Source organism: Leopardus geoffroyi, chromosome C1 (genome assembly GCF_018350155.1).
Source record: "Leopardus geoffroyi isolate Oge1 chromosome C1, O.geoffroyi_Oge1_pat1.0, whole genome shotgun sequence".
NCBI classification, from domain to species: Eukaryota; Metazoa; Chordata; class Mammalia; order Carnivora; family Felidae; genus Leopardus; species Leopardus geoffroyi.
Genome location: NC_059328.1, coordinates 19494556 through 19522258, shown reverse-complemented (window position 1 = coordinate 19522258; position 27703 = coordinate 19494556). Strand labels below are relative to the sequence as shown.

Sequence of the window (27703 nt, the reverse complement as noted above, 5' to 3'; positions counted from 1 at the left end):
AGAGAGAGGGAGACACAGAATCCAAAGCAGGCTCCAGGCTCTGAGCTGTCAGCACAGAGCCTCACATGGGGCTCAAACCCACCAACCACGAGATCATGACCTGAGCCGAAGTTGACATTTAACCAACTGCGCCACCCAGTTGCCCCTAAAAATATGCTTTTTAAGCATAAACATTTTGCCAACAAATAAGTTATAAGATTCAGATTGAGTTGATTTGAAGCTGCATTTTAACACCTTTTCCAGGTAATGCTGGGCCTGCTGGTTCTTGGACTATACCAGGAAAGCTAGGAAGTTAAGGTAAAGGTTTTTCTCACTCAGAGTCCAGAGAAGGTAGAAAGGCACTCAGCGGGGACCTGATCTAGGCAGACATGGTCCTGCCACCCTCACTCCCTTCACCTAGCCCCCAAATAATATTACTCTTGTCGAGGAGAGACTGAAGGAACCCCTCTTTGTTCCCAGTGGTATGGGCAGGAGGTTTGCACCCTAGACTCTTGTCTCTGAGAAGGGAGATAGCCAAGCTATGGTCCTCTAGACTGAAGACACTGGGGATGATGGAGTGACTGGCCAGGGAGGTCACCAGTCCAAAGTTCTTTCTATATAATGGGCCCCTATCAGAGTCCAGCCATAAGGCCAGGCCATAAGGTCCCTACCCCCCCAGAAACCGCTGTGAGAGGACCAAGCTTAAAGTGGGTGAGGCACCAAGCCAACAGGCCGGCTTCTCAGGCGGCACATTAGCATGGCACCTTTCCTGGCGCTCCTGTGAACTGTTGCAGTGCAGGGAAGGGAGGATGGTGGTGGTGTCCACTCGGCGCACATGGTGACCGCTGCTGAAGGGCCACAGTGCTCTACGTAGGGGTGGGGATAAACCACTCCAGATTCTAATAGGGGCGCGCGGGAGGGCAGGAACTGGCGCTGCTTCGGTGGCTAGGATGGGCCGATCAGTCAGTCACAGCCAGTCCTAAGAAGGGCTCCTGTCCCAGCCCCAGGGCAGGCATATCCCGCCCCCAGGAGACCCCCCCTAGTCTGAGCGGAAGAACGCAGCCGACCGCAGGAGTCTGCAGTCCGAGGGGAAGACACACCAAGCCTCAGGAGCCACATTCTGGCTCTCAGGGGACCCAAAGCAGATTTCCACGAACCGAGGTCCGAGAACTTCTCGGCGGGATGCGGCCAGCTGCGCGCGGGGAAGAGTGCGCGCAGCCGTCGCCCAGTCCTGAGTCAGGCCCTGTCGGCTCCTCGGGCCCCAGGGGCGCCGGGGACGGGGTGCTCTGGGGCAGGGCCGGGGCACTCTTTGCAGCCGGTCACCCCTCCCCCTTCCCCGCGGGCTTTTGCACACGACGCGCCGCGGGCCGCTTCACACGGGGTGGCCGGGGCCGGATAAAGCGGGCGGGCGCGGGGCGCAGCGGCGGGCGCGGACGGGCTGGAGCGGCTGGAGCTGCAGCCTGACGGCCCCGGGGCGGCCCGGGCGGGAGCTGCCGCGCCAAGCAGCGGGCGGCCGAGAGGCGCGGGCGCAGGGGCCCCGGGAGCGGCGCGCGGGGCCCTCCCGGCAGGTGGGTGCGCGCTGCGCAGCGTCCCGCGCGCAACTTCCAGGGCGCCCTGGGCCCCGAGGCCGCGCGCGGCTTCCCGGGCCCAGCGCAGGGCGCGCGGGGCCGCATGGAGCCCACGGAGAGGCAGCATCTGATGGACGCCAGGCCCGGAGCCCGGTAAGGCGAGAGCCTGGGGAGGAGCGGGGATTTGAGCGGCATCGGACGCATCTCCCGGTTTGCAGTTTCCAGTGGATGGTTTTGCGGGAGGCTTGAAACGGGACCACACAGAAGGGACGGGAGGTTGGGGGAAGCGAGGGAAGGGAAAACCGAGCGTGGGCACGAGATCATCCGTCCCTCACGGCTGAGCACAGATCCTGACCCCTCGCCCGCTAGTGTGCGGTGGCAAGCCTGGAGCCCCGCCCCTGGCCCGACACTTTGCCCCCGGGCAGCCCCGCCCTGGGAGGCCCTGTGTCCCCAAGTGCGCAAGAGGAGGGTCTGCCCTTCTCCAGAGCCTGAACTGCCTTCCTTCTCCGTGCTTGATTGCACTGGCCCCGCCCCTTGGCCAGTTCCCAAGGTCTTTGCCGCCTCCAGGCGCTGCGAGAGGTGGGGGAGGAGGGAACACCGTGGACCAAGACCCCAAGACTCCTGGACTGGTCATTTCCCCAGCACCCCACTCCAAACACGACTTTCTGGTTACTCCTCAGAGACTGTCGAGCTTGGAGTGTCCATAACTATTCTTTCAATTGGACACATGGGAACGCCAAGGACTGGAGTCAGCCCTCCTTGCCCCCATCTCAGAGCTGAGTCTCCCCTCTCTTTTCTTCCCTGGCCAGGTCTTACACTGGATCTCTGTGGCAGGAGGGGGCCGGCTGGATCCCTCTGCCCGCACCTGGCCTGGACTTGCAGGCTATTGAGCTAGCCGCTGAGAGCAACCATTACTGTCATGCCCAGAAGGGTCCTGGCAGTCACTTTGACTCCAAGAAGGAGCAGGCCCGGCGACAGCTTTATGTGGCCTCTGCCATCTGCCTGGTGTTCATGATTGGGGAAGTCATTGGTAAGGACTGTTGTGCTAATTAAATGAAATTGGGAGCATGGATAGTCTGGATGATCCGAAAAGCTTTTCTCCTGGATGTTCCTAGTAATATTAATACTAATAGCCCCAGGGCGCTGGCTGGCTCAGTTGGTAGAACATGCAAAGGCACAGATGGGCTGGAGCAGCCAGAGCGGCAGCTGGAGGGCCCCAGGGTAGCCCTGGCTTGAGTCTCAGGGTCTCAAGTTCAAGCCTCATGTTGGCTGTGGGGCCTACTTAATTAAAAAAAAAAAAAACACCAAACCGAATAGCCCCATTTATTGGACGTTCATAATGCTGAGTCTTTTATATACACGTTATCTCATCCAGTCCTCACAACTTTGTACTGTCACGTGGGTGTTAATATTCTTATTTTACAGATGATGAAACTGAGGCACATTAGGGTTGAGTAATTTGCCCAAGATCATGCACAACTTGTGTGTAAGGGATGGCCTGAATGCCTAGAAGGAAAGAGCATTTACCGAGTGCCTACTATGCTTTCCAGGGCATATTTGAACTTGATTTTCACAGTCACCCTCTAAGTAGATCGTGTCCATCCCATTTCACAGATAGAAGTTGAAGCTCAGAGAAAGTAAGTCCCTTGCCTATGGTTCAACAGCTAACGGGTGGAGAGGTCCCAAATCCACGGTCTTTTTCCAGAGTCCATGGTTTCCCTGCTGCACACACAGTCTGGGAAGGTGACTTCATGGGGGAGCTGATAAGGACCCCCCCATGTCCCTGGTCCTGCCCTTGCAGGTGGGTATCTAGCACATAGCTTGGCAGTCATGACCGACGCAGCCCACTTGCTCACTGACTTTGCCAGCATGCTCGTCAGCCTCTTTTCTCTCTGGATGTCCTCCCGACCGGCCACCAAGACCATGAACTTCGGCTGGCAGCGAGCTGGTGAGGACCCTGGTCGGGGTTGCAAGAGGAAGCCAGTCAAGACGTGGGTTCTTTGGTGGCTGCAGTAGGGTGGGTCCCTGAGCAAGGCCAAGAAGGTGACTTGGGTTGGGCATATCAGTCTCGGCTTCTATCCTTTGGTAGCTCCCGGTCCAATGGGGGAGCCCTGGTTCCCTGTCCTCTTGGAACTTCTAGTCTGCAGGGAAGGAGAGCTCACCTTCCTAAAAATGAAATGGTCAAACTTCAAGAACAAATGACCATGGCCTTAAAGCTGCACATAATTCCATGGGTCAACTCTCGGGGGAGGGAAAGGTCCTCAAAGCCTTCTGGAAGACAGAGGCTTTAAACCCCCTTTAGTTCATCTCTGGGCTGCACTGTCATTCTCCTCTTGGTGGGAGATGGCCCAGTCTCTCCTCCGAAGCCTCAGTTTGTCAGCTGAGCAATGGGTACCTATTGTAGTAAGTCAGTTTCTTTGCATGTAAAACAAAAGGGGTTGACCCAGATGACTTCTTAAGGTCCTTCTAGCTCTGACAGCCTCTGATGTATGAGTGGTGAGGTAAGGTACAACCATGCCGGCCATACCTTTAGCGGAGTCCCGGTGGACCCAGGCCCTGACTTTGTAGGGAGGGGGCTGGTGGATCATGGAGGGATGGGGAGGCCTCCTCAGTCTTAGGGCCCCATGCTAAGATTGGTGGTGGGGTTTGGGTTCTTTCTCAGAGATCCTGGGAGCCCTGCTGTCTGTACTATCCATCTGGGTCGTGACTGGAGTGCTGGTGTTCCTGGCAGTGGAGCGACTGATCTCTGGGGACTATGAGGTCGAGGGGGGCACCATGCTGATCACATCGGGCTGTGCTGTGGCTGTGAATATCATGTGAGTGTGACCTCGGTTCCCTATGAGTCCCCCGTCCTCGTGCTTTTCACACACACATTTGCATGCCTGCTCTCAGTGGAAGGAGGCCACGGATGGGCCACAGGACCAGAACTTCTCAGGTGGTCTGAGCTCTGGCAGCTGGGACACCTTAGTCCTGGCTTAGGCCAAGGCTGAGTCCACTGAGGGCTCTGAGTCTGGGGCTGCATCAACTCCACCACTAACCCCTCCCCCCACATGTGTGAGTGAATAAACTGGGAACCTTCATGTCTGAAATGGGGAAGGTGAGTCTAGTTCTTATAGGAGCACATTTTCCTAAGGGCCCTTAGGGGTCCAAGTCCTTTTTCAAAGCTGGTGTGCCTGAAGTTGGTCTCGGTGAGAAGCAGGGTGTGTGGAGCACGGGGGTCTTGTTTGGGCTTTCTCTCCCTTGCTCAGTGGTCTTGGGCAAGCCACTTCCCTCTCTGGGCCTCAACTTCCTCATCTGTGACATGGATGGGGGGAACTAGATGACCTCCATGGTGTCCTCCTGTTCCAAGATTTGGCATCTTTGTGCCCAGATCCAGCCTGGCACTGGAGCTGAGCCCATTCTCCTGTGGTGCTCTCGACCAAGGCAAGTGGGCTGGGCTCCTCACAAGGCAAAAGGAGCAAGCAGTCTGGGGGTGAGGATTTTTGTCCCACAGGAGGGCCAGCCCTATGGGTGGCCTCTACCTGCTAGGTCAGCGAGCCCCTCGGCTTTGTCTCTGCTTCTGTAGAATGGGGCTGACTCTTCACCAGTCTGGCCACGGGCACAGCCACGACACCAGCCAGCAACAGGAGAACCCCAGTGTCCGAGCTGCCTTTATCCATGTGGTTGGAGATTTTCTGCAGAGCTTAGGCATCTTGGTGGCAGCCTATATTTTATACTTCAAGGTCAGAGCTGGGGACAGAGGGAGGTGGGCCGGGGGGTTGGAGTGGGCAGGGGAGTGTAAGTTATCCGGGGGCTCCTGTCTACACGTGGCCCTTTCCAGGTTCTAGCTCCCTCCCAGCTGTGTGGGGAGAGGGAAGGAACATTCACCCAAATGCCTTCCAAGTGTCAGTGACCTTCACAACAATCCCGAAGAGCAGGTGGTGGTGTTTTCAGCAGCCCGGAAAGGTTCAGTGACTTGGATGGTGTCACACAGCTGGGAAATTGTGGAGCCAGATTCAAACCCAGGCCTGCGTGCTGCCAATGCCTGGGCATTGTCCATCACATAGCGGCCGAGTGATGTAGTAGAAAGAGCCAGGCGTTGGGGTTGAAGCCTGGCTCCACCCTTTGCCAGCCGGGTGATATAGTCCTTTGCTCTAACTGATCTTCAATTTTTCCATCTATAAAATGAGATGTTGGGCCATTGGCATCAAGATTCCTTTTAGTTCCGTCCACATCTCAGTCCCTTGGGTAAGGAAGTGTGGGAAGGGACCGTGCCTTATCCTGAGCTGTGATCTGTCCTGTCCCTTCTTCTGGACACAGGATAAAAGGTGGAGAACTGGGAGGCAGAGCCAGGGTGACGCTTGTGCCCACCACGCAGAGAGCACCCCTCTCCCTGACTCAGCACTGGGTGGGAAGGGAGAGGGAGGCTGAGGTGTTGAGTGATGAGCCCAAGCTCCGCCTTCCCCTTTTTCTGTAGCCAGAGTACAAGTATGTAGACCCCATCTGCACCTTCCTCTTCTCCATCCTGGTCTTGGGGACAACCTTGACCATCCTGAGAGATGTGATCCTGGTGCTGATGGAAGGTAACCTGGGCGTGGGGCTCCCCTTTTGTTCTTGGCTCTCCAGCTCTAACAGGTTTGGGGGGAGAGGGCAGGGGAGTCCCAGCACATTGGCAGGGAGCCAGGGTCTAGAGCCTGGCACAGGCTGGAACACCTCCTGGGGCCCCAGGCCAGTCTTGGCATCGAGCTGAGCGCTCAGGTGTGGCTGTTCCTAGAAATGTCCCTGGGACCAGACTGTGCTTTCCTTCCCTCTAGCCCCACGGTGTCCCCTCCCTGCTGGGATGTGTCCTCCCTGCCTAATCAGGTAACCTCTAAGTGGTGTCTGTAGCAGTTGGTGCTCCACAGCCTTCCCTCAGGCACTTCCTCAGTCATTGACCTTCCCCACGGCAGAGAAAGGGGCCAGGATTCTGCTTCCATTGCAGAGGAGGCACACTGACTGAGGCTGAGAAAAAAAAGTGGTGGGTGTTGGACAAGCCTACCAAAGCCACTCCAGCTTAGTGCCTTGCTTTCTGAGGCCTCTGCCTCGGGAGCGGATGGCCGGGCTCTAAGGGCTTCCTTAGCGCTGACTGATGGTCTGCCCCGAGATTCCACATTCACCAGCTTTCTTGTGCCCCAGGTCTTGGGTCATGGGGCTCAGTGTGGCCAGGGTCAGTCTGAAGTTGGATGCTGGTTTGGAGTCAGCAGGAGTTATCTGGCTACGGGTCAGAGCATTTTCCCCAAGAACGTGACTGACCCAGATACGAGTGATAATGCTGATGCCTCATGTGGGTGTAGGGGTCCCCAGTTTGCCTTCTTTCTTCCTTCCATTCCAAAAAAAGTTTTCACTGGGCACCTGTTATGGGCCAGGCACTGTTCTAGGCACTGAGGACATGGTGGTAAATAAAACAGACTGTCCTGCTCTCATGGAGTTTCCATTTTAGAGGGGGGCACAGGCAGGAAACGAACAAGATAATTGCAGACAGAGTCAAGTGTGAAGAGAAAATACAAAAGGATGATATGATGGAGATCATTTGGGAGGCGGGGCAACATCAGATCTGCTGGCCAAAGCGGTTGTCTCTGAGGAGACAACACGTGAACAGCAGAAAACAGCGCTGGGGGTGGGGGTGGGGGTGGGGGAGCAGTTTCCTTCAGCCCCTGTCCCTGCCACCCTCAGGGACCCCCAAGGGTGTGGACTTCACAGCTGTACGGGATCTGCTGCTGTCCGTGGAAGGGGTGGAAGCCTTGCACAGCCTGCATATTTGGGCACTGACCGTGTCCCAGCCCGTGCTGTCTGTCCACATCGCCATCGGTGAGTGGTCAGGATACTCAGGGCAGGGTGAGCTAGAGGCTGCCAGAGGTCTGGGGCCATCCCTGAAGCAGCCAACGACCTCAGATGTTTGCTGGTGTGCCTTGAACCTGGCCCCATGCTGAGTACTTTATAGACATGATTTCATTTGATCATCACAACCCCATTTACAGATGAGGAGGCTGGGGCTGGGGCTGGGGCTGGGGTGGGGTGGGGTGGTCAAGTCACTTGTCCGGGCTTTTACAGCTAACAGGTGGCAGAGAAAAGACTCTTAGCCTTAAATAAAGCCAGTGCTTTCCCTGCTCTTGCAGGATTGCGCCAGGTATGGGGACCGGGAGGTTGTCTGATGCAGGAGTGGCCTCTGGGGGTTTCTTGATGCCTGTGTCCTGTGCTGCTGGGGGTAGGGAATGTGATAGCCTCCCGATTGCTCCTAAGGGCCCAAGAGTGAGTAAATGTTCTCTGGTCCCTCCCCTGGGGTGTCCTCTTGACCCCCAGCTCAGAATGCAGACGCCCAGGTCGTGCTGAAGGCAGCCAGCACCTGCCTGCAGGGAAAGTTCCACTTCCACACTATGACCATCCAGATTGAAGACTACTCTGAGGACATGAAGGACTGTCAGGCGTGCCAAGGCCCCTCGGACTGACTGCCTGGCCAGGTGCCAACGGAGCCATGGCCAGGACCTGCAGGTGGTGGGGCGGAGTGTCCCCCAGGCCCAGCCAGAACGCTGCCTATCCTGGCTGTGTTATAAAGCAGGTCCCTCTCCTGACCTCTGCTCTGTGTTCAGTGTGGAGGAACTGTTTCCTGCCTCCCCCATCTGACTACAGCCAGTTTAAGGATGAAGACGGCAAGTGTAAAGCTACTATGACCCAGCCCTTCCAGCTTCTGGATTGGTGCCTGGCAGGGCTGGGTTTGGGCCTAATCCTCAGCTAAAGCTTTCCTACCACCAGCCTCAGGAAAGGTGGTGAGGCACAGCGAGGAGTGACAGAGGGGAGACTGGCCTCAATGTCCTCTTGCCCACTGTCTTATTCCCCCCTTCAGTCTGTCTGGCCTTTGCCTTATGGATCTATGCAGAAGCCCCGGGACAGTCTGTCCCTCTGCCTATAACAATATGGTTTAAGGAGACCTTGGGGGTTGGGAGTTGAGAGCACCCTGCACGCTTACACATGTCCCCCCTGAGAAGGGGAAACCGGGGGGAACCTGAGGCCTGTCTGTGCCTTCGTCACTTCAGCTGTGGGCCAAATGTGTCTCTTTCCTGGAGGGAGGAGGCTTCTGACCAGGTAGGGACCTGGCTGCTTTCTTCTTTCCTTATTCCTCCAGCTCGGGCACGTGTGCCAACACAATGATGCCTTTGCCACTGGTGGGGGCGGGGGCAGCAGGGGCTTCAGCTTGGGTCCTGCCCTAACAGCCCCACAGCCCCTGGGCCAGCTCTGAAGCTGGCCCAGCCTACCCTGCTCAGAACTTGAGCATGGACGACAACGGATGGGAGATGGTGGCTTCCTGAGGTGTATGCAGACTCCCAAGTCAGGGGCAGCTTGTGTTTCCGAGACGAAGAGGGGAGACCTGTGCCCAGTCTCCCAGGGAAGGCAGAACACCCAGTCATATGGTGGCCCTGGGTTTTACAAGCCAGTGCCCTTGGGTCTCATCCAAGAATAAGAGACTACGAATGAACCTACATCACAGGGTTGTCGCCAGGACTGGAGCCAAAGCCTTTTAAGCCCGTGGTGTTCCTTGAAGAGCGGTTACTTTGATCATCAGGCTGGAAAGGTGCAGCATGAGGCTGACTCGCCGGGGAGCCAGGTGGGCTTCCCAGGGGCAGCACTGACTTGATCTTGACTCTGCCCGGATTCAGGACTGGAAGAGGAGGGGTTGGTCACCCGCCTTCCCCCGTGAACCTCTTTCTTCCCCTCTGTGAAATAACCTCTTTGTGCCTTTCAAGTATGGCCATCCGGGCTTACCTGTGATCTAGGTCAGTAGGTTCTTCAGCCCCTCAAAATCCGTGGGAAGTCATGTGGCTCGGAAGTGTGGTGGTGGGGGGGTACTGCGGATGGCTGTGTTCTATTCTACTCCAATCTCTGGAGAAGCAAACCCCCTCTCCCCTGCAGCCACTGCAGGCCCCAGGAACCTGGATCTTGACCTCTACTGGGTGTCAAATCCTTACAGCCCTCTCAAGAGAGGGTATTTGTGGTATTACACTTGTACAGATGGGAAAACCAAAGTCAGAGAGGTGGAGTCACTTGCCTGAAGGCCCATGGCCGGTGTAAAGCAGGTCTGGGGTTTCTACCTCAGTCACCCAGGCCTCCCTTTACAGCAGGAGCTGAAAGCCTGTTCTGGGCTGCATGTTGGTACAGTGTGAGCCCTTGGGCCTGGCAGTGCCCTCCGTGGGTAAGGCTGTGCCAAGCCAGTTCAGTGTCTGGGTGCTGTAGCTGTGAGTGGGGAGGGGAAAGATGCCTCTTTCCCTTGGCTGGGCCTGGCACTCAGAGCCCTCCCTGCCCTGGGAAGGCTGCCTGGGCCACAGCTGTGTGCTCCCTCACCCACCTTCAACTGTTCTTGACCCTGGGCCAGAATGCCTTCCCTCCTCAACTCCCAGCCCCCCCCCCCCAATACTCTGGCAGCCCCATGCCCCCCAAGGGAGAGCCCTCTTTGCACCCCAGCTGTGACTGGTTCCAGGGAGGATCTGAATCATCGAAGGGCCAGAGGTCAAACTGGAGAATGGGGGTGGGAAGCCTTGGACAGCATGTTCTCGCTGGCCAGGGTGAGCTGATCACGAGAGTTTCCAAAGCTGTGAGGCCATCAGAGCAGGAAAACACCTGACACCCTGGACCTGGGCTGGACCCACCACCCCCACCTCTCTACAGTCGCCCCAGTCCCAGGCAAGCCCTGAGTCCCCCTCCCCCGCGCAGCTGCTGGAGGGGTATTTATAGCCCGAGCATGAGGGGGCAAGGACACGCGCTTTATTTCGGAAGTGATAAGTCCAGTTCCAGGTGGATGAACCCTGGAGAAACCAGGGCCCCTTCCCCCACTCCACTGTCACGGCCAGGGTGCTCGGGACAATCCCATCTCCCACCCAGCCCACCTAGAAATGGCTCCTTCTCAGTCCTGAGTGTGTGGGCCAAAGGAGTGAGTCTCTTTTTTCAAATTCAACCCCCCCCCCCCCTCCCCAGTTTTCAGATCCTGGGCTGCACTGCACCAACTCTCAACGTCCCCTGACCCAAGGGGCGATAAAACTCCGGGCCCTTTCCCAGAGGGAGCGCGGCGTGGCGCTGACCTCTAGTGGTCATGGCTGGTAGTGCAGAGCCACGGCCAGGCCTGAGCTGAGGGTAGCACTGCCCCCCGCCACCACCGGGCTCGGTTGGGACGGACCTCCTGCGTTCTCAGCCCCTTTCTCCCCGGCCCCATGCTCCGCCAGGTCGGGAAGAAAGCCCCGAAACTAGCTTCTCAGCTCCTCTTTGCTCCACCGCTGGGGTGCGAAGATCGTGCCTGGCAACACAGGCATCTGCGGGTAGCTGCCTTCCTGCCGGACTGGGAACCCCGTGGGGCCGGGTGGAGGGGCGGGCGAGGGGGCGGGGGGGGAGACGGAGTTTGGTCTCACTCAACACACTGTCCATACTCCCAACTACGGCACAGGGCCGGGCATGCAGTTGATGTCTCTTTTATCTGGTCGTCAAATATTGGTGTAACACTTGCCAAGCCAGAGAGAAGAGGACATGGCCGGGGCTCCCAGGCTAGTCCTGGGGCCTGACCGTGTACCTTGCAAAGCCGCGCGAACAGTGTGGGAAACACCCGGCTGTGAAAGCTCAGAGGATCCGGGTCAGGGATGGGGGTCAGTCAAATCCATGGAGAAGGCGAAGATCTGAAAGACAAGTAGAAGTCAGTTCCGCAGAAGCCGAGAAAGGCATTTCAGGCAAGGGGTCAGCGATGGCAGAGGCGCCGCAGCAGTGCAAGCGCCTTGCACCTGAGGCCTGCCACTCACAGCGGGGCTGGAGGGTGGGGCGGGGCCCCGCGCCTTGGGACGCTAGGGCTGTGATTGGCCAAGAGAGATCTGACGTGTTAGCTAACTGGCTGCCTTGATTGGGTCTCCAGTTGTTCCAAGGGAGGGAGCTGATGCACCGCCTCCCCCGCCCGGAGCAGGTGCGGCGCCCGGTGGGAGCAGGGCTGGGGGCTCCTCTGACCGCTCCTAGGGCTTCTCCAGGCTGCGATACTTCTTGCGCAGCACGGACACCGGGTCCTTGAAAAGCACTGGGTCCAGACGCAGGCGAGAGGAAACCAGGGGCATGTAGCCGAAACCTGCAGCTATCTGGTTGATGCAGTCTCGGGCTGTCGGCTGTGGCTCCGGACCCCCAGGCACCTAAAGGGGAGGAGAAATGCGTTGGAGGTCTCCTCTGACCTTCCGAACCACGCAACCCCCCCCCCCCAAAGCCCCTGAACCCTGCAGCAAAGAGGATTTGGGTTAGACAGTGAGAGGGAATCCCTTCCCCAGCCAGTGCCCTCCCAGTGCCAACCTGTCCCCCTTGTTCCTCACCAGTGGAGGTGTGGCCTCAAGATGCTGCTTCCCATAGGGCACCTTGATAGGGGGCAGCTTGGTGACTGCTGCTACCAGGAAGTTCATCAGGATGTCCACACAGGTGGGTGCTTCATCGGCCAGGGTTCTCAGAGCCTTGGGCAGGGAGTGGGTGAAGAGGGTGTGGTAATACCTGGGCAAAGGGGAATGACAGGCAGAGGCTGCAGCCAAATTCACACACCACCCCACCCCACCGGGCCCCATTCTCCTTCCTCCTGACCTCACTCTCCCTTTGACTTCAATCCCCAAGGCTCTTTAGAACCCTCTGCCCCCCTCTCTGAGCCCTGGCCATCTCAGAGAGCTCACACCAGAAATACAAACCTCTCTCTACTGTTCTGTGCTCTGTGGTTCTGACATCTGTGCTCAGTAGATGGTATACTCCTTGCCTTCTCCCTTACAGCTCCTTAGGGCCCCCACCCCTGGGTTCTGAAGTCTGAACTCAGCCAGAATGAGGTGGGGGATCAGCTGGTTCCAAGGCCATTAAATTTGGCAGCTCCAAAGACCAGCTTCGGGAAGGCTGTGGATTAACCAGGCTGATGTTGCTGTGGGTGAGCCTTGCTTCACACAGTCCTCCTACAGGACAACCTAGGTCCACCCTGCAGACCTTAGGGGTATTCTTCACCTGCTGAGAATTCCCTGCAGAATCTACTAGATGTTCCAGGTTACACATACTTGGTTTCAACATGTCTAAGGAACCCCTCTAAAGGGGACTTCTAGAATTCAGTCCCTGCCCCAAAGACAGGTGCTTCGGTCAACTTCTCGAAGGTCTGGGACAGTCCCCAACCCATCACACACACATTTATAAAGCTTCAGGATCCTTCTCTTGTCGCCACCACCACCAAACCCAAACACTGTCTCTACCCTCTACTTAGCTCTACTTAAAACAACACTAGCTACCATTTGTTGACCATCTGTGTGCCAAGGCCTTCATAGGGCTTTCTTACCTGATTTTCACATCAGCCCTGTGAGGTGAAGACATTTTCCAGATAACAAAACCGAGCCTTACAAGAGGTGAGGAGATTTGCCCATCACACAACTGGGATGTGGCAGATCTGGGCCTTGACCCTGGATCTCCAGGGTCACATAGTGACTGCTATGTTCACTCCCACACCACCCTGCTTGTGGTTCAGAGAGGGGAGTCTCTGGCCCTCTGCTCCCAGGGCCAGGGCCGCCATCTTTACCTGTGGTAGAAGGCAGCTGACGTGAGAACCATGGAGAACTCGTTGGCCCTCTCAGCAGTGTAGCCCCAGCCACCCTGGGCCTCATCCCAGAAGTGGTTCCACGTCAGAAAGCCCACCATCCGCTCAGGGAAGCTCTGCCATACCAGAAAAGCAAAGTCCACCTGGTGAGATAGTTAAGTGAGGTCTGAGGAGGGACTTTTGACCGGCTGGGAACATACAGAGATATGGAGGCAAGGCCGGCCTAGCTGGGGGGACTCAGGGGAGAGGAGATGCGAGCATAAAATTCTCCAGGAGTGCTTGGGGGTGGGGGTGGGGTGTCCCAACTGGGAGCTGGAAACGATGCTTTTTCAGTTGGGAGGCGAAAATTGTTTTCAAGAGTCTGTGGAGCACGAGGGTGATTGGCTCCCTGGGATCGTTTCAAAAGTGGGAGGGTTTACCTCTGCTCTGGTCCTCTGCTCCTCCCCCTTCCAGGAATCTGAGGGGCTTCCGGGGCCCTCAGGCTCTGTCCCCCCTACGCACTGGGCTCCTCTTGGGCCCAGCCCTCACCTCACTTGTGGTAACACTGCTGTGCGCATCGAGGCTAAGGATGGCATCCGTGCTGATGGCTCTGTGCGGGAAGAAGCGGCCACTGACCTGCAGTGGGAGGGAGGTGAGGCCACCTCAGCCGTGGGAACCGTCCCCAGGCTCCCACGGTGACTGTCTGCGTATCTGCTAAGCAGGAGCCCCTGCGGACGTGCTGTAGAAGGAAGGGCAGTGCAAACAGCAAGGCTTCCTGGACTTAGGACCTGGAACTCACTCGATGTCTCTGCACTTCAACCTCTCCTTTGGTAAAATGGGGCAGTTGGTATCTAGGGTCCCTTCTGGTTTCAACACCTCAAGATTCCTCTCTTGTCACATTGCATGTTTACCTCAACCCTGCGAGGGGTAGTCAGACATCCTTCATTTGAAAGAAACGGGTCCGGAGAGATGAAGGGCCTCGCCCAGAAGCACAGAGCACACAGGTGGCTCACAGTGTCCGGGGTTCTTAGAAGCCACCCTCCTCTGGCCCAATTTGCTGCCACCACTCCCCATTTCCTCAAGGTCCCAGGTTTCTCTTCTAGCTCATCCAAGACAGCTGACATTACTCCCTCTGCCTCCTTTCATCACATAAAACCTCCGTTCTCTGGAAGCACAATTCAGAAGGGCCGGGGATGGAAGAGAATCATTTGTATTAGGTCTGCCACTGAAACCCACGTCAGACCATCAGCTCCAGGAAGCTCTGCCACAGCATGAGAACAAAGTCTGCCTGGAGAGATACTTAAGTGAGGAGTAAGGGAGGACTTCCTCACCAGCTTCAGGCCTAACTTGAAGTCCAGATTTGGCTCAGGCCCAAATAGAGTCCTCTGTGTGTGCCCTCCCCAGTTCCCAGCATGCAGGGGCAGAATCCCTCCTTCCTGTGCCCCTCTCTGCTCCTCTCCTCACCTTCCTCTGCCCATCCATGACTGTCAAGGGCACTGCTGTCTCAGGCCACCTGGATGGGGGTGGTTTCTCACTGCTCCAGAGAACCAAGATCTAGGAGGAAAGGGGGGGGGGGTGTTCCTGAAGGGAGAGCAGCTGTATTTGTGAGTTCGGGCAAGAGTTTGGTTGGAGCCAAGGTCTTTCAGTGCTGCCCTGTTTTTGCCTCTGGGGTTCTGGAAGGCAGAAATTCCAGTGACGCGAAGGCAGCTACCTATAGCACTAGAACTGAAGAGAGTCAGTTGTCGGGGCACCTGGATGGCTGTCGGTTAAGCGTCTGGCTTTGGCTCAAGTCATGATCTCGCAGTTCGTGAGTTTGAGCCCCACGTCGGGCTCTGTGCTGACTGACAGCTCAGAGCCTGGAGCCTGCTTCAGATTCTGTGTCTCCCTTTCTCTCTGCCCCTCCCCTGCGCATGCTCTATCTCTTTCTCAAAACGAAATAAACATTTAAAAAAGGAGATAGAGTCAGTTGTGGTAACCCTTAGCCTGGGCCCTGACCCCATGTCCCATCCCCATCTTCTCTCAAAAGGCTTTCATTCTCTTCTGCTCCTTTATCGTTCTCAGCCCAGCTCAAATGTCGCATCTGTGGATCTGCTCTGTCTGTTGCTGGCTGAGTTAAGTGCTTCCCTCCCCTGTGAATCCTCTCAAGGCTACGTGGCTTCTCTGGAAGTGAGATTTGACAGTGTGTGCCAGGGAAGGGAATGCTGACTGAATCTGAATCCAGGGCAGAATCCTTTCCTGCTTTTTCTCTGCATCCCCAGCATCAAGCCCATGGCCAGACACTCGGAGAATGACTGATGGGTTAACACATGAATGTATGTTTACTTCTCCAGCCTCCCCAAGGGGCATCTGCTTTTTAGATGATTTTGTCAATTTCCATGAGGGAAGGAGGGAGGAAAGGAACAAGAAATTTGGGACTTAAATAGGAGGGCAGGGATGTGCCTCCCCGCAAAATGCATGGTTATGCTTGGGGTCTAGATGGTCTTCAAGGGCCCTGACCTAGTCCCGGCCCCCCACCCTGGATCCCAAGACCCCAGCGGGCAAGGGGACAGACCTGGGCACAGTTCTGGGAGCCTGCCACCGCCTGGATGAGCTTCAGAGGGGGCTGACCTGGGGCCCCCACCCAGATCAGGGCGCTGAACCTGCCCACAGGGCGCGAGCCTGAGGGAATGAGACACGGTTGTTAGGGTAGGAGGGGACCGGACCGCCTAAAGAGTGACCTGAGCTGGGGACTCCGGGAGCCAGGAGAGCTGTTGGAGAATCAGGGAAGGGCTTGGCGGGACTGTATGGTTGAGGCTGGGACAGACTTGGAAAGAGTTGGTGAAGGGACTTCAAGTTGTCCCACCCCCAGGACGTACCCCATTGTCCCACCCCCAGGGCGTACCCCGTTGTAGGTGGTAGAAGGGGAAGTCCGAGGGGCTTGTGGAAAAAGTGGGCAAGGCCAGGAGTGCACCCGGGGGGCTGTTCCACAGTAGCGAGGCGTGAGCAGATGCTCCAAAGATCCGGTCCTGAATAATCTGTGAAATGAGAGGGCTGTGCAGAGGCAGTGGCCGGCGTGGCTGTGGGCGGGGTCTGGGGAAGTGCGGCCGGGGCCCTGGCGGAGCCCCGCCCCTCCCCCTCCAGGCTCCAGGGAGGGCAGCAGCTGCGTCACCAAGGGGTTCAGGCGCAGAAATCCAGAGTAGGGACACTCAGTGATGGTGTCCGGAGTCGGCGGATGACGATGTGCTTGCTCCCTCCCTTTCTTTCCTCACTCATGGCAGACATCGCTAGCAAGTTGTGACATTTTTTGTGGACCCAGAATCCCTTTTAACCCAGCACCCCAGGCAGCCACTGCCCATCACCTGGCCTGGCAAGGTGGCATGTGCTTTGAAATCTATTGACCAGAGCTGTCCTTCTACAGAGGGGGAAACTGAGGCCAAGAACTGGAGAAGGCACTTGTCCAAGAGCTCAGAGTCAAGTCTCAGATTCATCCTGAGGCATCTTCAAGGGGGACGTCCAAATACTGGGGCAGGAGAAGTGTCCAGAGAGAGGGGTGCGGAGAAGGAGCAGGGGAGAGGCAGGAGCCAAGCACCATGGCCCCCAGCATGTAAGTGCCCCTCACCTCCAGAGTGGTATGCATGACCTTCTCCACTGAGGAGAAGTAGGCATCCCATAGAAACTGGGTCTGCTGACGCAGGGCAAGGACCCGCGTGAGGGGCATCTCCTGGAGGGCAGCGAGGACCTGAAGCACGGAGAGAGAAAAGGAGAAGTCACGGGGCCTTGTCTTTGACTGACTCTGGGGTGGGGACAATCCAGGTTGGAGGTCTGGGAACCAGAAGCCTTCTCCCCACGGTTTTTCAAGTGGGTTAGCTGCAGCTACCCTTGGCCAAGTCCCAGGTGACTTAGCAGTCAAGAGTTCAAGGGTCACACAGAGCTGGGCCTAAATGCCACTTAGTAACTGTGTGACTGCAGACAAACTACTTAACCTCTCTGAGTCTTGGTCCTCATCTGTAAAGAGGGGATGGTAATAGTACCTGCCTCATAGGGTAATTGTGAGGATTAAATGAGATAATACACAGTAAGTGCTTAGCAGATAGTAGAGCCTAAGCGACTGGTAGCTATTATTATTAACTGCCATACCGCTCTCACTTCTCAGGGGATTCAAGGCTTATGCATACATTTTTCAGAGCCAGGCAGGTTAGTTTCATCAGCTGGAAAAGTCACTGTGCATTTTGTTTTCCCCACCCCAGCCTCCATGGAGGCACTCAGATTTGGGATTTTCTGTGGCTTTCCTTTAAGTTAGTCCAGTCATGGACCAGTGGAGCTGGGCCCATGGAGATCATCTGATCTAACCTATCCCATTGTACAGATGGGGGAACTGAGGCTGGAAAAGGCTCACAACTTGCTGTTAGTACCCTCAGGAGTTCTGATCCTCTGGGAGCCCCAGAGGCTTGGGGTTTGGGGCAAAATCATCAATATGCACATAAGAGGATAGGAATGAGGACTGAGATCAGTCTAGGGGCCAGTCCCCATCCTGTAGGCAGGGCCCTGAGCTACCTGAAATGGGAGCCTCTCATCAGCTACAATGGCCGCCTTGGTCCAATCGATGACCTCGGAGAAGGGCAGCTCCCACCGAGGGCTGAGAAGCACAGGGATGCAGCCAGCCTGGGGGAAACAGGAGTCACTGGGGAGCCCAGTCCTATATCCTACACACATTCCCCCTCCCTTGGTTCCAAATTAGCAGCTGATTTGGTTGGGGGCAAGGGGCAAAGAAGAGAGAAAAGTGGGTTATTCTACAGAGGGTGTGGTGAGTGTGTGGCTGTAGGCACGCCTGAGTCCCAGAGTAAAGGAATGGGCTGCTCCCTGCCCCTTCCCGTTGGCCTGAGTCCAGAAGTACCCTGCCAGCTCCGGAGTGTGGGGGACAGGGACAGGGGATGCCTAAGTTGGGGTGGTACCTGCAGGGCTTGAAGGAAGTGCAAGGCATCAGGACGGTGGCCGGGGATGAGGCAGAAGGTGGCATTGGGTAGCGTTCCCCCAGGGTGGGTCCTAAGGAGGTACAGGAAGGGGTCCCACACATATGAGGCCTGAGACAGCGGCCCCTCACCCCACCTGGCTCCCTGGATGGTTCCCCAACCCCCCCACACGAACACTCCCAAATTCAGAACATGCAAGCCCATCATCCGTGCTTCATACATTAACCCTCGTGCACACACACAGCCGCACACTGAACACTAACACACACCAAGCTTCACACTTGCCCCTCACTCGTGGTCGGGCTAGGAGGCAGGAGCCCTGGGTTCTAGTTCTGCCTCTACCCTTGGAGATCTTACACATCTCCCCTTCTCTTCTCTGGATCTCGGCTTCCTCATTTGCAAAATGGGAGGTAGTGGGACCAGCTGTTTCCAAGGCCTGGTCTGACTTGGACAGGCACACGTTTGCCAGCCCACTGCCCTGCCACACGCAGATTCTGGGGCAGCCCTCACCTGATTGGCCCCCTTGCCCAGCCTTCCCCCCAGCCCGAGAGCCCAGGCCCATGAAAGGCTCCTCTGTCAGGAGGTGGGCTGGGCCCCCAGCCTGGAACCGCACAGGAAGCTGCTGCCCAGAGGCTCCCTTGCCCAGAGGACAGGCCTCCTCTGTTCCTCCCACCTTCTCCCCCCACCCCCTGGGCCACACTCAGGCTGTGTGTATTTGTGGGGGGATGGGCAGGAGCCACCTCCCTGCAACTGCCCACCCAGGGAAGCAGTGCTCATGACCTAGCTACTGGGAGGTGCAGGGAGGGCCTGGAGGGGCAGGACTCCTGGGCTCACACGCCTGCTCAGAATGGGACTGATGAATATGGCCCCGAGGGTCCCAGACCCTCCTCAGCTACAGCCTATCTGGTCTGAGTCTGAACCTTCAAGAAGCAGTCCTTGGAGTGCTTAGCCTCTGGACTAACCCCCACTGAACAGATGCGGGGACTGAATCTCAGAGAGACCCAAGGACTAGTTGAGGGTCTCAGAAAGGGTTGGAGCAGAGCTGGAACTAGAATCAAATATGCTAACTCCTGCCCCTGGGTTATCTGAACTACCCCACTGCTGCTGCTTAGGGGGTCTCCCAGGGTTTCTGCCTCCTGCCTTCTGTCTCCACTGCTCAGGTGGCCACCAGGCTTCCGGGAGAAGCCACACGTTAAACAACAGGACATTCTCCACCTCATTGGTGCCACAGCACCAGCCAGCCACAGCCCTCCTCCCCTCCCCAGTAAAGCCCTTGGGGGCTGAAAACCCATAAGTTTACGGCTTCAGAGAACCCAGAGACAAAGAGCTTTCTGAATAAACTGTACGCTCAGTCCTCACAAACCTCCACTGTCCTCTCCTCTCTGTCTCTGTATATCCTTCTCCTGAGGGAGTGCCTGGGACACCCCTCTCTGCCTTATAACCCAAGGAATTCTTCCTACTCGATCTTAAATGTCTAAGCTCAAACTTCGCCTCCTCTGGGAAGCCCTCCTTGATCTTTCCAGAGATGGCTCCCTCCTCTCTGCCCCCACGGCTTCTGTGTGCACCACAGTGGTAATGAGCCATGCCAGCTTTTACTGAGCATGTACTTTGTTCAGGCACTACATGCTTTACACATATTAACTCACTTCCTTCTCATGGCAACTCCCTCAGAGATGGGAAGTACATGCTGTTAGTGCCCTGTTTGCAGATGAGGAAACTGAGGCCTAGAGAGGTCACATAGCTCTGAAGTAGAGGAGACACGAAGGTAGCTGGCACAGCATCTCTCTGCTTAACAATGTGTGTCATAACCAGTGACTTATCTGTCTCTCCCATAAGACCGAACAGCTTAAGGACAGGGGCCGTGCCTTCCTCACCTTAGCATCCCCAGGGCCTAGCAGAACACCTGGCAGAGAATGGACCGGTAATGGCTGCTAAATGAATGAACGTTCAGTGTGCGATAAAGGATAGACGCAGGACCATGGACCAAACGTCCAAAAGGTCATTTTCAGCACAAGTTGTAGTAATGGATCTGGCAGAGTAGTGAGTGGGTGGCCTTGAGAGATGGTGAGATCCCCATTGGTAGAGGTAAACAAGCAGATCTGGATCAGCACCTGAATGGGTGTGTGAGTGTGTTATGGAGGGGGCTTCATGGTAACTGCCAGTGAAGTCTTAGGGTCCTGTGACCATATAAGGTACTTGCCCCAGACTCAGGGTCTCAGTGCCCAAGATGGAGTCAGTGTGGCTCCACCACGGCCCCATGGCTCCACTGGGCTCTATTGAGGCCTGGCTATAGCCAGGGCCACGTTGTGACCTCCATGTGTCCTAGGCACTTTGGCCTTTGGGGCCCCTCTGCTATTAAAAAAAAAGGGGGGGGTTGGCTCAGTCAAACATCTGACTTCAGCTCAGGTCATGATCTATATCTGTATCTCTCTCTCTATAAATTACATTTGATCATTGTTGGTATAAAAATGAAAATACCAGAGTACCTGGCTGGTTCAGTTGGTGGAACATGTGACTCTTGATATTGGGGTTGTATGTTCAAGCCCATGTCAGGTGTAGAGATTATTTAAAAATAAATCTTAAAAAGAGAAGTGGCACCTGGGCGGCTCAGTCAGTTAAACGTCTGACTCTTTTTTTAAAAAAAAAATTTGCGTTTATTTTTGAGGGAAAGAGAGAGCAACAGAGCATGAGTGGGGGAGGGGCAGAGAGGGAGGGAGACACAGAATCCGAAGCAGGCTCCAGGCTCTGAGCTGTCCCCACAGAGCCTGATGGGGGGCTCAAAGTCATGAACTGTGAGGTCATGATCTGAGCCGAAGTCAGATGCTCAATCTACTGAGTCACCCAGGCACCCCTAAGCGTCTGACTCTTGGTTTCAGCTGAAGTCATGATCTCACAATCATGAGATTGAACCCTGCAGTGTGTTCTACGCTGGGCGTGGAACCTGCTTAATTAAGATTCTCTCTCTCGGGGCGCCTGGGTGGCTCAGTCGGTTAAGCGTCCGACTTCAGCTCAGGTCACGATCTCGCGGTCCGTGAGTTCAAGCCCCGCGTCAGGCCCTGGGCTGATGGCTCAGAGCCTGGAGCCTGCTTCTGATTCTGTGTCTCCCTCTCTCTCTGCCCCTCCCCCGTTCATGCTCTGTCTCTCTCTGTCTCAAAAATAAATAAACGTTAAAAAAAAAAAATTAGAAAAAAAAAAAAAAAAGATTCTCTCTCTCCCCCTCTGCCCCTCCCCTGCTTGTTGGTGCGTGCGTGCCCACACACACGCTCTCTCTCTCAAAAACAATTAAAAAAAGAAATATTAATATTATATATTAAAACATTTTATTCTGTTTAAATTATTTTTTTTTCTTTTTTCTTTTAGAGAGGGAGGGAGCATGAGCAGGGGAGATGAGCAGAGAGAGAGAATCTTAAACAGGAGCCACGCTCAGCACAGAGCCTGACACAGGGCTTGATCCCATGACCCTGGGATCATGACATGAGTTGTTGTTTTTTTTTTTTAATTTTTTTAAATGCTTATTTATTTTTGAAAGAGATAGAGAGACACAGTGCAAGTAGGGGAGGGGCAGAGAGAGAGGGAGACCCAGAATCCAAAGCAGGTTCCAGGCTCTGAGCTGGCAGCACAGAGCCCATCGTGGGGCTTGAACTCACAACCTGGGAGATCACGACCTGAGCTGAAGTTGGACGCTTAACCGACTGAGCCACCTGAGTTGAAATCAAGAGTCAGACGCTCAACTGACTGAGCCACCCATGCACCCCAAAACATTTTCTTCTATTTAAACGTTCATTTTTTTCTTCTGATTTTCAAAGAAATGAAAATGTTTTCATGGGTCCCTAAAAGTGTCATGGGCCCTAGGCACCGCGCCTCCTATATCCAAAGGAGAAAGGCCAGGGGACTTGAAAACATGAATTGAATTTATGTTAAAAAAAAAAAAAAAAAAAACCCAAATGGGGGAGAGCACATATTCGTGTTGTTTGTGCACACACAGAGTACCTCAGAAAAGACACAAGAGAAACTAGAAACGGTGTTTGGCTCCAGGAAGGAAAACTGGGTGGCCAGAGACAGGGGTGGGAGGGAGTTTTGCTGTATGCCCTTTTGTGCCTTTGGAATTTGGTACCATGTGAATGAATTCCCTATTCATAAAAATAAATAAGTAACAATTTAAATGGGTGGAGGCTTATTCCAAAGGAACAGAAGACTGTTCAGCGAAGGTGGAAAAATGTGGGCTTTGTGGCCAGAAGTGCAGGGTTTAACCCCAGACTCCACCGCTGCCGCTGCCCCTCTAGCCGTCCCATCAGAAACCTGAGGGAGGCCGTGGTGAATCACCAAAGAGTCTCGGCTGGCTCCCTCCCCCTCTCGGAGCCTCAGTTTCCTTTTCCCTGAAATGGGAATAATAATACCTCCCTTGAAGGGTACTTGAGTGTGCACGACTTGTGCAAAGTGGCTGGCGCAGCACCTGGCCCAGAGCAAGCTCTCCCCACGTGTTGGTTTCCGCCCCTCCCCCGCCCAGTGAATGTGGGACAGTGGCCGTGGGATGATGGCAGAGACTATGAATTGCCTCTTTCTCTGGCCAGTACTTGTTTATTCAGGCCACCTTCCGAGGGCTGCCCCGTGGCTGGTGGCCTCCCTCTCTCATTCCGTCCCTATACTGTCTGGCTGGTTCAGGGAGCTGTGCGGCACCTCAGGGAAACTGAGGCTCCGGCTACTCCGGAGGTTATAAGTCCCGTCCCCTGCAGGTGGGCTGAGGCCAAAGAGAGAACTTCTGGAAGTTCAGAGGGCAGTCAGAGGCTGCCAGCCATCACACGTGGGGAACGCGCTCATCAACAATGCTACTTAGAGGGTGGCCCCCACTGATTAGGAAGCCTTGACCAGTTCTGGCCAATTTTGGATCAATCGGTAAACATTCAGCGAGCCAACAGTTCACCTACTGAATGCAGCTCCTTTACTGTCGGTTTCTCAACGCAGTTCAGACTGAAACAGCTTTCAGATTGACCAGTCAGCAACTGCATACAGCAGTAACTAAAGTCAGCTACAACTTCCTCTAATCAAGAATAGCTAAGTGCCTAATCAGAAAGTGAGGCAGGGCCCTGGTGAGCAAGAGAAACTTGTTTATGGAAGGTAAGCTCTGTCTGAGTTCTGAGTTTGAGGTGCCTGGAGCGGGGTGGGGGGGGGGGCGGGATCCTCAACTTTTCAGGTCACTGCTGAGGATGCCTGCTAGGGGTGGGTCCAGGCAGAAGGGCAATTCCATTCCTACTGGTGGCTGTGGGGCTCCCTGGAGGCCACGTGCCTTCAGGAGGGAGAGTGATTGCATTCCCATGAGACCCCCTGAGACGCAGAGGCGAAAATGGAGCTTGGCCACGTGAAGAATTCCTAGGAGGGAGGTAGAGCTGAAAATAGCCCATGTTGTTCTAGCAGAGAACAGGGAGATACCTGAGGGAGGGAGCGACAGAAGGACACCAGACTGACAGGTTCCAAATCGGGTCTGCCCCAGAGATGCAGAAGAAACCCTCTGCCCCAGGGGCCCCGGACAACCTCCAAAGGGCTCTGGTTCCTGCCTGCTCAACCAGCCTTTTGGACACCGCTGGGCTCCTGGGGGTGCAGGAGGGGTAGGGTGCTTAGGGGTTAACTGCCCCCCCACCTGAAGCGTGTCACCCCAACTAGCCCAGGGAGAGAGCAGTTTCTGAACAACTCTCCACGTCCCATAGGCCACCATGCCCCTTATACGTCTCCAGGTGGCAAGTTCTTCTGGAGGTCTGAGCCCATTCATATTTGTCGTAACCCAAAGCTGTTTCCTTGAGAGGCTAATCCCCCAAGTTAGACACAGGAGCAACTTCCATCTGTGACCAGCTCTTAATCTCCCCGGCTCTGAGGCATTTGATGGGTTGATCATAAACTCTTGGTTAAAGCTCCGAATTCTAATGCTTCAGGCTCTGGAAATAAGCAACTCTGGATGTAAACACTGGCTGTGCTCTTGTTGTCTGGATGGCCTCAGACAAGTTACTTAACCTCTCTGAGCTTAGCGTCTGGTACACAAACAAATGACAGCAGTTAGTATTATTTTATTGTAACTATTATTTCTAACTTGGGACAGAGTGACCACTATAGATGTGTATGTTAAAATATTAGGGAAGGAGGAACCGGAGTAAGAGAAAAAGAGTAAGTAGGAGGGAGGCATGTTTTTGTTTTTAAAGATTCCCCCAAGGGAGACTCCAGAATCCACTTCGGACACCCCTTACGGCAAAGCACCCTCTTGGTGGTGTTTTCTCTCTGTCTAACCTGATCCCCTCCTGTTGCAGCAGAGGCCAGGCCGGTTCTCCCATCCCATCTCAATCCTGCCCTCCACCCTGCCCTCTGAGCTCATTCCCACTGCAGACCCTTCCCACCCAGCCCCCAAGGGTAAAGGTCCACTTACTGCTCGGGTCCACGGTCCTGCTCACAGCGCCCATCCCAGGGACAGGCAGAGGGGTCAGTGCCTGCTGTGCGCCACCCGCCCCTCTCCTCTGCCAGGGCTAGCAGGGGCACCCCGGGGTGGGGGCTGTGCTGTCGCAGCTGGCCAGGTGCCCCACCTCGCAATGGGTGGCCTTCAGGGAGAAGCGGGAGGGCCACGTCAAAGCCAGGCCGGAAGGTGTCCACTGTGGGGCTGGCCTTGGCCACCATCGCCCGTCCCAGCTGGAAGGTCTGGGGGCAGGGGGCTGGGTGGAGATCGAGGACCAGATGGTTCCTTCCCCCATTCCATTGCTGGGGCACTGGGCTGCACTCTCCAGCTGGGACTTCCAGGCTGAGGAAGAGGAGGAGGCAGGCCTCCTCAGGGCTCGCCGTGTGGTAGCGGGAGCTCTCAATGGAAGCCAGGATCTTGCGGTGAGCGGCAGAGATGGGTCCAGCCACCGGGTGCACGAATACCTTGAGACCACCTGTCCTGCACTTCGAGGCGTCAAAGCAAGCCCCCCAGTCGCAGCCGCCACCACGGGGTGCTTGAGGAGGTGGAGGGGCATCTTCTGGGAGTTCGCCAGGCTGGGAGAAACTCGGCAGGAGCTCTGTATCCAGCCAGCGGGGCCAGCCTTGGGGGGCACTTGCCCAAGGTCTGGCAGGCACTGCCAGGCGGAGAAGGGGGAAGACTCTCAGGAAGACGAGGAGCCAAGAGGCCGAGAGTGCCAGCCAGAGGGACTTGCCTCTCCACGACAGCATGTGGCCACCCGCAGCCAGGGCTGGGGGAAAGCAGGAGCAGGGGCTTGTGGGTGGAGCTGGAATCAGCCTTCTAGTTCAGCGTCTTCATTGTTGTAGATGGGAAGACTGAGGCCCATGGAGAGCAGGCTGCCTGTGTGAGGTCAAACAGCAGGTCACCAGCCAGGCACAAGGAACCCAGGTAGGACCCGGCTTTCTGGCCTTGCCTTCCTACAGTCAGGAATCTGCTTCGTTGGCCTTCGGACAGCCAAGCCAGCCTTTGCCCTCTCAGCAGGGCCCCCTGCCCCTGGGCACTGCTCAGCTGATGCAACCCTGACCGCACTGCAAGGCCGTGTCCTTCTGTCCTCCTGGCTGCACCCCCTGACCTTGGCCTCAAAGGAGAGGTGGGCAGTCTGCCAGGCCATGGGGGACCCGTGGGGGCTCTCACAGGAGGTGGCTTGGCCAGCATACAAGGCTGGCCTCCCCAATCCTCCCCTTGCCCAAGTGGCCCCTGAGTAGCCCTGGCCGCCCCTGTGCCCACTGGTGGGCACTTCTGGGCTGTGGGCCTAGTGGCTGGAGCTAAAATTAGACCCTGCGCCCCATGTGGGCTATCAGGGTCAACTGAGGTCAAGGCCGACTAAAGCAGTGCCCTCCGCCTGGGGGGCCGGGAGTGCTCTGGGTCCTAGTCTTCTCCCACCCTGCCGCTGTCCACTCCAGCTCAGGGAACTCGATTCCTCCTCCCCCACCCCTAGCAGCCGGTCTTGCACCCTCTGGCTTGGAGCTATCTTGGTGCAGAGGCCAGGGACCCTGCCCCACGCCCCTATCCCGTGGGCCCCCCCGCAGCCCTGCCGGTGTCTCTTCCCGGTCCCTCTCAGGGTTGCATCTGGCCCCGACTAGATCTCTTTCCCAGCCTGGCTCCTCCCCTGCCAGCCTGGATTCGCTCCTGCCTGGGAGGCAGGGTCTCGGCTTAACCCCTTCCAAACCGGTTTCCTCAATGGCCAATAATCCTCAGCAGCAGGACCCGCACCTCACAGTTTGCCTCAGGCTGTCACAGCCTGAGTCTCTGAATTCACACATCCGCCCTCCAAGGAAGAGGTCGAAGAGGTTGTCATTCTTTACAGGTGAAGAAAAGCGAAGCTCAGAGAGGAGAGTGGTATCTTCCGAAACTAAGAGGTGGCAGAGCAGGGATTTGAACCCTGAACTCCTGGCCGTACTCCTTAGAGCTTCCCCCTGGCCACCCCAGCTGGGGGTATGTTTGCAGGGAGTCTATAAATCAGCTGATGAGAAAGTCAACAGATGAGAAAAGTGAAGCAGGAAGGGGTGGGGGGAGGCAGGGGGAGGATGGGAGGGGTGGGTGTTGGGTAAGATGCTCTCAAGGATTCCCAGGATCGGTCCCTCCTCCTTCAGCACCAACTCTCAATCTCATCTAGCTGCAGCCTTTTGGGGCCCACCCCTGGCACCTCTCACAGGTGCCCAGGTCTGCCTTTGTCTAGAGCTCTGTAGGAGAGGTCTTGGTGCTCATCTTCCAGTCCATATGGTAAGTTTTACCTGAGGTCGAACTTGACTGTCTGTTAGTCCACAGCCATTGAGGGGTTCCCTTGCTCAGTTTCTTCGTCTGTGCTCCGAAAGGGGAATCAGGAATGGGTGATGTCACCCACTGAAGAATCACCGAGGCAAAGAGGGAGACGCAGACCCTGGCTGCCAGGAACCCCAGGCTGACTCTCTGGGAGGGAGGCCACAGGGAACTGGCCAACTTGGAGTGAACTCTGCCTCTACCTCTTAACAGCTGGATGAGGCGGGGCCTCTGTCCCCTTATCTCTAGATGAAAGTAAGGATCTTCACCATGAGATGGTTGGCAGGTTAAATCCAGGCCTATCCCATGGGGTCCCTCCGCAAGTGGCAGCCTCCTTTCCTTGCTGGCCTTCCTTTGATCTGAGAGGGCCACTGATCTGACCAGAGAGCCACCATGCACAGCCGGTCTGAGGGAAGAACACGGTTCACTCACCCAAGAATGTCCCCAAAATGGCCAGCACAGGGGAAACCTGGCCTCTTTGCCCACAGTGTCTGTCCCTAGGGATGGACTGACTTTCCCTGCACGCATCAGGCTTTGCCACAGGCGAGAGGCCTTTGCTCTTGCTGTCTGCTGCCCCTGCCATTCACCTTACTCAGCTAACTCATCCTCATCTCATCCTACAGGAATCAGCCAAAGGCTCCCCTCCTGCAGGAAGCCTCCTGACTTTCCTGGGGCTTGGTCTGATTACTTTAGGTTCTCATGCCGCTTTTCATCCTTCTATCCCTGTACTCATTCATTCATTCATTCATCGAACAAATACTTAATGAGTACTAAACATGGGCCAGGTTTTGTGCCAGGCAAAGAACAATAACGGCTAACATCCATATTATGCTTACTTTGTGCCTCGCACAACTCTGAGTGCAAGTGTGTTAGCTCATTTACTCCTCTCCTAGGGGGGCTCTGAGGAAGGTACTGCTAT

General features: G+C 56.0%; 2 protein-coding genes across 8 annotated transcripts; one reads left to right on the top strand and one right to left on the bottom strand.

The window, feature by feature from the left end:
- The first annotated feature begins 1350 nt into the window (after window positions 1-1350).
- Window positions 1351-9583, top strand: SLC30A2 (solute carrier family 30 member 2). Of its 5 annotated transcripts, none has more exons than XM_045476157.1 (9): window positions 1351-1700; window positions 2357-2577; window positions 3349-3495; window positions 4210-4363; window positions 5113-5269; window positions 6004-6109; window positions 6341-6389; window positions 7239-7373; window positions 7871-8004. In XM_045476157.1, the coding sequence occupies exons 1-9, from the start codon at window positions 1651-1653 to the stop codon at window positions 7893-7895; spliced, it is 1044 nt and encodes a 347-aa protein (XP_045332113.1). In that variant the 5' UTR covers window positions 1351-1650; the 3' UTR covers window positions 7896-8004. The 5 variants fall into 5 exon arrangements, with proteins under 5 accessions (XP_045332113.1, XP_045332112.1, XP_045332114.1 ...); XM_045476154.1 differs by having other exon boundaries at window positions 1369-1700; window positions 7866-9583; XM_045476156.1 differs by lacking the exon at window positions 6341-6389 and having other exon boundaries at window positions 1366-1700; window positions 7871-9583.
- Window positions 9584-10297: 714 nt separating this feature from the next.
- EXTL1 (exostosin like glycosyltransferase 1) lies at window positions 10298-26098 on the bottom strand. 3 transcript variants are annotated; one of them, XM_045476151.1, is made up of 12 exons: window positions 24463-26098; window positions 18036-18126; window positions 17638-17745; window positions 16703-16822; window positions 15986-16118; window positions 15656-15762; window positions 14569-14658; window positions 13654-13740; window positions 13108-13268; window positions 11888-12059; window positions 11538-11713; window positions 10298-11218 (listed from the first exon to the last, which is right to left on the bottom strand). In XM_045476151.1, exons 1-11 carry the CDS (start codon window positions 25233-25235, stop codon window positions 11543-11545), a joined length of 2013 nt encoding a protein of 670 aa, XP_045332107.1. In that variant the 5' UTR covers window positions 25236-26098; the 3' UTR covers window positions 10298-11218; window positions 11538-11542. The 3 variants fall into 3 exon arrangements, with proteins under 3 accessions (XP_045332107.1, XP_045332106.1, XP_045332108.1); XM_045476150.1 differs by having other exon boundaries at window positions 10298-11713; XM_045476152.1 differs by lacking the exon at window positions 14569-14658 and having other exon boundaries at window positions 10298-11713.
- Between the last annotated feature and the right edge of the window lie 1605 nt (window positions 26099-27703).

Coding starts and splice junctions, on each gene's coding strand:
- SLC30A2 (XM_045476153.1), top strand. CDS start 1,651: ATGGAGCCCACGGAGAGGCAGCATCTGATGGACGCCAGGCCCGGAGCC. Junction 1,701..2,356: donor GACGCCAGGCCCGGAGCCCG/GTAAGGCGAGAG, acceptor TTCCCTGGCCAG/GTCTTACACTGGATCTCTGT. Junction 3,496..4,209: donor CTTCGGCTGGCAGCGAGCTG/GTGAGGACCCTG, acceptor GTTCTTTCTCAG/AGATCCTGGGAGCCCTGCTG.
- EXTL1 (XM_045476150.1), bottom strand. CDS start 25,235: ATGCTGTCGTGGAGAGGCAAGTCCCTCTGGCTGGCACTCTCGGCCTCT. Junction 18,127..24,462: donor CAGGACCGTGGACCCGAGCA/GTAAGTGGACCT, acceptor GTACCTCCTTAG/GACCCACCCTGGGGGAACGC. Junction 12,060..13,107: donor TCAGCTGCCTTCTACCACAG/GTAAAGATGGCG, acceptor CCCTTTGCCCAG/GTATTACCACACCCTCTTCA.